The 9,667-nt window shown below is 45.1% G+C and overlaps 1 protein-coding gene across 1 annotated transcript; it reads right to left on the bottom strand.

The window, feature by feature from the left end:
- Window positions 1–4,494: 4,494 nt before the first annotated feature.
- LOC135222519 (uncharacterized) lies at window positions 4,495–5,996 on the bottom strand. Its single transcript, XM_064260604.1, has 2 exons — window positions 5,682–5,996; window positions 4,495–5,523 (listed from the first exon to the last, which is right to left on the bottom strand). Exons 1-2 carry the CDS (start codon window positions 5,994–5,996, stop codon window positions 4,495–4,497), a joined length of 1,344 nt encoding a protein of 447 aa, XP_064116674.1.
- Between the last annotated feature and the right edge of the window lie 3,671 nt (window positions 5,997–9,667).

Raw genomic sequence — 9,667 nt, 5'->3', positions numbered from 1 at the left:
TCAGGGCCAAGTCGAAGATTCAGTGCTTGGAGGACTTAGAAGTAACAAGGAACATGATAGATTCGCTAGGATTGCTCGTCAACCTCGAGAAGTCACAACTGATCCCCAGCCAGAACTTGGTCTATCTGGGGATTCAGATGGATTCTCGGGGTTTTCGAGTATATCCTTCGTGAGAAAGAATCGCTCGAGGTTTGTCGAGAATCTCGAGCTTCTTAGAGAGAAAGAACAGCTCAGCGAGGGATTACCTGAGCCTTTTAGGGACCCTGTCCTCACTGGAAAAGTTCTTCTCGCTAGGGAGACTTCACCTTCGCCCTCTTCAGTTTTTCCTCAAAAGAGGTGTGGAGTTGGAAGACGGGTCAACTCTCGGACATCTTCCACTTCCACAAGAAGTAAAAGATCATCTGAAGTGGTGGATCCCTCCGCTTCAAAAGAACGAGGGCGTATCGCTTGCTCTGCAGAACCCAGACCAAGTGTTATTTTACCGACGCTTCGGAGTCGGGATGGGGAGCGACGCTAAGGAGCAAGGGAGGTTGTCAGGCACCTGGACAAAGGAACAGGTGTCCTGGCACATCAATTGCAAGGAACTTGTGGCCATACACCTAGCCTTAAAGTTCTTCGAAGAGATAGTCAGAGACGGGGTGATACAGATAAACTCGGACAACACCACGGCTCTGGCTTACATACGCAAGCAAGGAGGCACGCACTCTTTCTCCCTCTATCAGTTAACAAGACAACCTGTTAACCTGGACGGAAGAAAGAGGCATAACTCTCCTCACAAGGTTTGTTCAAGGGATCAAGAATGTGAGAGCGGACAGACTGAGCAGGAGAAATCAGGTCCTTCCCACAGAATGGACTCTACACGAAGAAGTGTGTCGAAGTCTTTGGTCCCTGTGGGGGAGACCTCACATAGACCTGTTTGCGACGTTCCTCTCCAAAAGAATAGAGATCTTTTGCTCTCTAGTGGAAGATCCGAGAAGCCTTCGCAATAGACGCGTTTCTCATGGATTGGTCGGTGTGGACGCATACGCCTTTCCCCCGTTCAAAATCCTGGGGGAAGTGCTCAGGAAGTTCGTAGCTTCGAAGAGCACGAAGTTGACACTCATAGCCCCATTTTGGCCAGCCCAGGAATGGTTCACGGAGGTACTGGAGTGGATAGTGGACTTCCCCAGATCGCTTCCAAACAGACACGATCTACTCAGACAACCCCACTTCGAGAGGTTTCATCACAACCTCCCAGGTCTCGCTCTGACTGCCTTTCGACATTCGAAAGACTTGTCAGAGCGAGAGGCTTTTCTCGCAAGGCTGCGGGCTCTATCGCTAGAGCCCGCAGAGCTTCGACGAGAAGAGTATACCAGTTCAAAGTGGAAGTCTTTAGGAGGTGGGGTAAGGGTCAGAAGCTGTCCTCCTTCCAGTACCTCTATGTGAATATTGCCGATTTCCTCCTCTTTCTGAGAGAGGAATCACACCTATCTGTCTCGACAATAAAGGATACAGAAGCATGCTGTCTTCAGTATTCAGGAACCGAGGCCTGGACATTGCTAACAACAAAGATCTACACGATCTAATTAGATCTTTTGAGACTTCTAAAGCAGCTACTCCTAGAACACCTAGTTGGAATCTAGACGTGGTCCTGAAATTCCTTTCATCGGATAAATTCAAGCCTTTACATCTGGCTTCCTTCCGCGACGTCACTAGGAAATGCTTGTTCCTGGTGGCTCTCGCTACAGCCAAGAGGACGAGCGAATTACACGCTCTGGATTCCACGGTGGGGTTCAAAGGAGATGCTGCCATCTGTTCTTTCCAGACAATGTTTCTGGCAGAACGAAAACCCGTCAAAACCGTGCCCAGAAGTTTTGAGGTGAAAGGCCTATCTAACCTTGTAGCAGAGAGATAGAGAGATCTCTCTGTCCAGTGAGAGCTCTTAAATATTCATTTAGAGAGGAAGAGACAGATGGGAGCTTGTCAACAAGGTCTTTGGTGTGCGGTGAAGAACCCCAAAAGACTCATGTCCAAGAACTTGCCTTGGCTTTCTTTGTGAGAAGCGTTATTACGGATGCTCACAAGAAACTGCTCGGAGGAATCCTTCGGTCTTCTAAAGGTCAAGACTCATGAAGTGAGGGCAGTAGCAACGTCTTTGGGCGTTCCAAAAGAATATGTCTCTAAAGAATATCATTGAGACTACATATTGGAGGTGCAATTCAGTGTTTGCATCTCATTATCTGAAGGATGTGAGAGTGACCTATGAGAAGTGCTTCTCGCTAGGTCCTTTTGTATCAGCAGATACAGTACTGGGTCTTGGAGCAAAGACTGATCCTTAATTTTGTGTTTTTATCGTACATAAACCCTCTTGTCAGATATGTGCTTGGTTTTCTATTAGCAAGCTCACTACTGTCGCACGGGAGCAGAGTGTCATTGTGGTATTGGGATCAAGGGTATGTAGGGCTGTAGGGGAGTACAAAATTTTTTTTGTATATTTTGTAATGAAAGTGTAATTATGTTTCGAGTTTTTGGTTGTTTGTAAGGGAGTTCGGGGATAACTCCTTACAATCTTAGAACTAACATGGATGTTAGGATCAGGTGATCGGGATCGGTTTTGTGCTCCTTGAACAAGGTGTATTGTCATGTTAGTGGAATAGCACCCAATGACAAAGGCCTTTAGGCTCTGCCGAGTAAGTGGATAAGACCCCATTGGCAGACCCACAAGAACTCTTAGCCATAGATCAATATCTCGCTGAGGCTCTTGAGGCTAAGCAGACTCCAAGGCAGTAGCCGCGAAGTCTTCAGCCTAATAAGGTAGGAACCAAGGTTTATTAATACCTACAACATATGTTGTTTACCTGTCTATTTCAGTAGTTAGCTGTCTCTTACCCACCACCAATGGGTGCTAATCAGCTAAGTATATATCTGGCAGGGAAGTTGAATGTATAAAAATGATATTGTCATGTTACAATAAAGTTTTATACATACTTACCTGACAGATATATACGATTAATGGCCCACCCAGCCTCCCCGCAGGAGACAGGTGGAAGAGAAGAATTCTGATTAGAAAACGGGGATGGTTCCTAGTCCTGCCACCCAGGGCAGGGCGGTAGATCACCTGACCTACCTGTAGCGTGTGCCGCGAAATTTGAAATTCTGTCGGAGACGACGGAGTCTATAGCTAAGTATATATCTGTCAGGTAAGTATGTATAAAACTTTATTGTAACATGACAATATCATTTTTGTAAGTCGACGTAAAATACGTCCAGTCGGCACACGGGAGACAAAAAATGTCGACGTAAAATACGTCCAGTTGGCGTAAGAGGGTTATGTAACTTACAAAGGTCAATTACTGCTTAGTTACAGCCGGCCGAATGGATATTACTTTTAAATCTTGTACAGTAACTAAAATAACATAGGAATCAGTCAATTGCCATAGTCTAAGCCACCGCGGATTGCTTCTGTAGAAATACCGTAATATTTTGTCTTTTTTCTACCTACCTATTTCTCATGCAAATATTACCATTGTATTTTACTTTTAATTGCTTTCGTCTGATACTTGGTATTATCTATGATTACTTTTGTATTAGCTATTTGTGAGTTATGATGGCGAGAGCACTCTCTGATACTGATGTTGATGTAGTGGGCCTCGCTCATAGCGTCGCTCAGAAAGGTCTAAGAAAATGACTGAAAAGGGAGCTGAGTTTCATGCTCACCTGCTTGAAAAACTCATACTAGGTCATCAAGCTGCCTATGCGGGATTCAAGTCTGTTGTGTGAGAAATTCATAGCGGACTTAAGAGTGTATGTACTGAAAAAAGCTTAGCTGAGATGATTGATGCTCTTAGGGAAATTACAAATAAATCCAATGAGTTATTTTCAGAGATTCGAAGAAAATCGTCTCCTCAGGATGTTATCCGAAAACAGGATGTATTAGCGGCTGTCAGTAAAGACATACTTAGCTTATTTAATGCCCGTATGGTTGAGTCAGATGAATTAGATTTTGATAAGGAAACAGAAGCAGCTAGGCTACGGCTCCTGCTTGACCATGGCTACGCTAAGTCAATATATGGAAGTACCGTATCCAGGTGTAAAAGCGTAGGCTCCGAACATTCTCAGGCATCTCAGAGCTGTAGTGAAGTCACAGCAGAGCTCGCTGCTAAGGAAGAAGAATTGAAAATGGAAGCTGCCATTGAGGCTCAACGATCACAACTGAAGATGCTAGAATTGGAGAAATCTGTAAGAATGTTGAAGGCTAAATTAATGCTTATGATTCAGCAAGTCAGCACCGTCAGAACTTATCCTCCGTTTCTTACAACTTCTCTTTCATTCAAGTCCCTGGAAGTTACCTTACATGGCTCTACATTTATTAAGGATTTACAGTGTGGGGCTCGTCCTAGGATAAAATGTGAGGGAGTGAGATAGTGAATGGAATCAGGTTAATCACTCACATAAGTCAATGGTCTAGAATTAATACATGATTCTATTTCTACTAGTATAGTTTCTAATTCACTCTTACTTACATAGTTCAGATTTAGTGTCTTTCTCAACTGACCTAATGAGCCTCTCCCACCAGCTGCCCCACCAGGGAGCACGAGGGGCTATAAAGTTCCATTTGGGAGCCAAGTGGCTATACATCCTTTGTACCTCATACTTAGCAGCTACAAAAGTCTGCATTATCTGAATATATGACACTAGGTAAACCTCTCCTGCAACAAATCTTCTTATAGCCAATAAGCAGTCAGGCAAGGATAAAGAGACTGTAAGCTCTAGGTGTAAGGCTCGTACAACACCACAAGTGTACAACAATACATAAAATTTCTTACTAGAACAATCGGCACAAAAGAGAGGGCCTGCATAACCTAAGCCTGTTACATCAAAGGGTGGAGAAGACCTTACTCTTTCTTTGGGTAATGGAGCCACAGGTTGACTGCAAGGTTTTGAATCATGCCAACGGCAACTTAAACATTCCTTCATTACTGTCTTAGCTAATCTCCTCATTCCTATAATCCAAAAGCTATTCCGTAGGGATGAAATTACAGTATCCACACCTGCATGCTTCAAAAACTCATGCTGAAATCTGATCAACAACTTAGCAAATTGACCATTGGGAATTATGACAGGATGTTTAGTGTCATAGTCTAAGTTAGAAAACTCAAGACGACCCTTAATTCTTAATAATCTTTTATCATCTAGAAAGGGGTCAAGATTTCTTAATTTAGACCACTGAGGAATAGCCTTGTTACCTAAAAGTGCCTTTATTTCTACAGAAAACACTTCTCTTTGGATGCAGTAAATCAACTTCAATTTAGCAAAATCAATCTCTTCAGTAATGAGAGGGCCCTCCACTTTGTTTTGACTAATTTTACAATTTCTGATAAATCTTAAGACATAAGCTGTAACTCTTAACACCTTGCTTAATTTACTGAATTGATCTAAATCTATCAAAGGGTTTTCTGGCACTCCTTGTACATTGAGACAGGCAACAGTACTTTCTGTGCTTATTTCTTTTTTATCTTTAACAACTGTGTTACCTTCCCTTTCCTGGTATAGGGTGTCTTAACATACTAGGCCCATAGAACCACATAGTACTTTCCACAAGAATGTCCGCCAAAAGACCCCGTGTTATCAGGTCAGCTGGATTGTCCTTACTTCCACAATGTTGCCTGCAACTTGGAGGTGATAACTCTGATTTCATTTACCCGATTAGCTACAAATATGTCCTTCTTACTAGCATCTCCTTGAATCCATGACAGAGCAATGGTAAAATCTGCCCAACGCCTAACTCTAACACTGTTATCTAAGTTAAGGGCATTCTTCACAAAGTTGACTAATCTTGAACACAAAAGAGATCCCATGAGTTCTAACCTCGGCAATGTAATTGTCTTTATGGGTGCATCTCTTGACTTAGAGGGTACTAATGACACCTTATATGAGCTGTTCTCCACATGTACTCGCAGGTACACACAAGCCTCATAGCCCTTTTCAGAAGCATCACCAAACCCATGTAGCTCCATATGACTAAGCTTCTCCCTGGCTTTTTGTGGAAAATAACATCTATCTATCTGAAAATTCTTAAAATGACAATTTGTCGAAAATTGCATTTTTCCTAACTATACAAACCTGAGGTCCTTTACATATAGTCCCACCTCATGCCACCCCTCACTCTGCAACTTTTTGCATGGGCCTAAAGCAAAAGTGATTCTTCACCTCTCAGGCGCGCGGGCGCGCGCACGATCGGACAAGCAGTTAACTACCGTTCTCCCCTTGTTCGAAGCTTACGACCGTCCCAGCTGCCGCTAGCTACTTCCTATTGTTAAAGGACCTCAGGTTTGTATAGTTAGGAAAAATGCAATTTTCGACAAATTGTCATTTGTTCCGATACATAATACAAACCCTCGGTCCTTTAATAATAGGAAGACTCACTTATTGGTGGGAGGAATCTGAGTCTTTTTGGTGAACAGACTGGTGTTCGTCCAACCCTGGAATGCCTCCCTGGTCGTAAGAGCGAGGGAGGGATCCAAGCCTCTGTCCGATTGATTGGGGTGTGCACCGCAGGATCAATGGTCAGACCTCTGGGCCAAGTACTAAGAGAGAGGCAAGCGTATCTCTTCGTACCAGCAAGCAAGAACTTTTTCCTGTTTGCAAGAGACAATCATAAAATTATGGGTTTGTCTCAAGTTGGCCTCCACTTCCTCCCCCTTGTTGGAGGAAGTGGTGGATATTTACTCCTATCCCTACTGAAAGGGATAGGATGGTGCTCTATTGAGTAGCTCACCTGCATCTCGTCCTTACCCAGCAGGGTGACGACCGTATCCCTCTACCCAGAGGTAGAGAGGAGAAAAAGATGGGAAGAGGAGCCAGTCACACTCTCATTCACTCATCCATTCTTACAGTCACACCAGGACTCGATGCTGTTCAGCCTGCGAGGGTCTGGGTTTGCTACACAACGTGTTGAGCAGCCACCACGGGTCCCAAGGAAAAAGATCCAAGGACCTGTGGGCAAAATCCCGAAGGTAGAAGGAGGTGCATGTGGTCTGGTTGGACCAGACCCCTGCCTTCAGTACCTGTGCCACGGAGAAGTTCTTGCGGACAAAGCAGCATCTCCTTCGCATCGAAGGCGGTGAAGTCCATTAGGGAGGGGATTGTGAAGGACTCGAACCGATCGTCAGGGACCGAAGGGTTCCGAGTCTTCGCTTCGAAGTTCGGTACGAAATCGAGCGTCACGGATCCCCATCCCCTGGATGCTTGACTTCGCAGGAAGTCATGCAGTTCCCTCAGAGGAAAAGAAGGGAATAGTCGCATGACCTATCCCTCTTCTCGACTTCGGTGATGTCCAGTACCCATACTGATCTATCCGTCTGCAGCGAAGTGTCTCGCATCCTCCTATCCCCATGCAGCGAAGTTCTTCTCGGTAGTGGATAGGACACCGCCACTCGATGGTGGGTGTCGATGGTATGGATAGTGGGACAAGCTATTAGGACGAAGTAATGATTGATCGGAACCACCGAACTAAGTCCACAGCGTAGTTCGTAACTGACTCGGGCGCTCTGACAGCTGCCGACTGACTGGTTCGGTAGTAAGGCAAGTTGTCCAAGCATCCGAGTAAGTCACGTGACTTTCGCCCTTTAAAGGGTTATGCCGAGAGACCAAACAAATAGTGTATTTGTTTGTCACCGATGCCGGACGGTGAGGTGATTATTCTCTTAAGGCATGTGCCCAACAGGCGAAAGTCAATTGCCTTCTAGAGACCGAGGTCCCTGAAGGCAAGACATTCTCATAGTTGTTGAATCTCAGCTAAGGAGAAACAACACTATGTGCCGTTGAAGACGAAGGTAGACATTGAATGCAACCTACGTCTTCACAGACGAATCGAGAGAAGGATTCTCAAGATTCAGAACCTGTGCTTACAAATGACTGAAAACGCTAACCGCTATTTCATTGCTGTCCGGTGAGGAGACGTCGTTGCAATGAAAGCGGGGCGCTTTTCAGTAATGAAAACACAGGGGAGAGCTGCCTGAAGAACTGCTTCTCATGGGCTGAACATTTGGAAGTAGAGCTGTCAGGTCGGAGAGTAGGCGATGTCTTCTGACACATCTGTTAATTCGGGGTGAACAATGAACAATTGCACACCTACGAATACGAGATATTTGAAGACAAACTCAGATGTCTGCAAAATCATTCGCATTATCGCAGTGCGATGCAGCGGGAGACTAGTACAGACTTCTGTTACCGTGTGGTAAACAGAAAGATGAAAGAGTCCAAGAGATATCTCTGTTGAAAATTCTCACAATGTCATAGGCGATGGAATTGAGCGTCACAGCAGTAGATGGTCCTTCATTATTGCGAGAATCCCCGTTAATCAGAGACCTAAGTCCATGATTGTTGGGCAGAGATACGGTTCGGTAGTCAATCAAAGCAGGGGAGAGAGAGACATAACTGACCGTGCATCTCGGAGGCCCAGCTGATACTGAGCTGCTATCAGGCAGTTCAATACGTAGTAGCTGAGCTCTCGCTGACTCGTCATCCTGAGTTGCCAGGTAATCCATTCATTCCACGAAGGAATGCGTTCGGCTAGAACCACCGAGCATAAAAGATATGCTCGAGCAATTATATTTAGGCGAAACGAATTTCGGTAAATACAAAAGCTGAAATGGTGTTGTGACTAAAACCATAAGTATATAAAATTGAAACTGGAAACTCCTGGGAGGTTGCAGGCAACCCCGAGTTGCAGTTCAATTAGAATACTCCTCATCTAAGTCGCAATCTGTAGTGTAACTAGGATATGTGCCTACCCCTCGGACAATTCAACTGCTTAGCAGAATCATGTCGCGAGGTTAATATACGTAGTATATTTGTAGGATTCTGAACAATGATCTCCATCCTAAATTCTTTTCCTTCAAGAAAACAAAATAAGGATTGGAGATCGACCACCTTCGATCTCTATCAAAGAGAGTGAAGGAGAAGTCTTCCTCGAAGGAAAGCTTCAATGGTGAACAGAATACCGAAGACGATAGTTCAAGCCAAACTGGATGTTCCCGTCCGTTCTTCTCTATTCCAGGTTGGTCGCCTACTGTGAGATACTCTTCTTTCAGCAGCATTCTTCTTCCCAATGCTAGAAATTCCAGGAATTCGAGCATAGGCGAGGTTCCCGATTATTGCGTAACAATTATCGGGGATTCTCGTCTCGCTCACTTTGGACCGTGGTCTCGCCTAAGTATTTGGAGATCGTAAAAAACTCGAACACTCTGAATGCGCTAGAAATTCCGTAGAATTCTAAGCACTCTGCGAAACCCCCACCGAATTCGTCAAACGATATCAGCTGGTGGTCCTCTCGATTCCCGTAGAAATCGAGGATGGGGCAGGATCCCTCCTCAACGACCGGGGCTTACGTCAGGTAGGACCCGAAGGTCCCCCCCCGGTAGCGCAGTCCCCAACGTGGGATCCTACAGAGAAATCTCTGTAGGATCCCTCCCATTTCCCTCGTAGCCGTAAGGAAAGAGGGAATGGGGGAGGAATTGGATACTCGCTCGCCTTCCCAGTGGAACTAGCAGTTTGAGAAGAGTAGGAGCAGCCATCGCCTTGCGGCGATGGCCTCTCAGAGTCTGGGAAAACGTATCGTCAGGAGAAAACGTTTTCCCGAGGATGGTTACGAACTCGCACTGTAGGTAAGGGTCTGCCACCACTG

Source organism: Macrobrachium nipponense, chromosome 3 (assembly GCF_015104395.2).
Source record: "Macrobrachium nipponense isolate FS-2020 chromosome 3, ASM1510439v2, whole genome shotgun sequence".
Taxonomy (NCBI): Eukaryota; Metazoa; Arthropoda; class Malacostraca; order Decapoda; family Palaemonidae; genus Macrobrachium; species Macrobrachium nipponense.
This window is presented reverse-complemented; position numbering and strand designations above follow the sequence as displayed.

Excerpts from the sequence above, each read along its gene's own strand:
- LOC135222519 (XM_064260604.1), bottom strand. The coding sequence starts at position 5,996 with ATGGAGCTACATGGGTTTGGTGATGCTTCTGAAAAGGGCTATGAGGCT. Across the intron at positions 5,524-5,681 it reads ACATATTTGTAGCTAATCGG|GAAAGGGAAGGTAACACAGT; the intron begins GTAAATGAAATC and ends ACCCTATACCAG.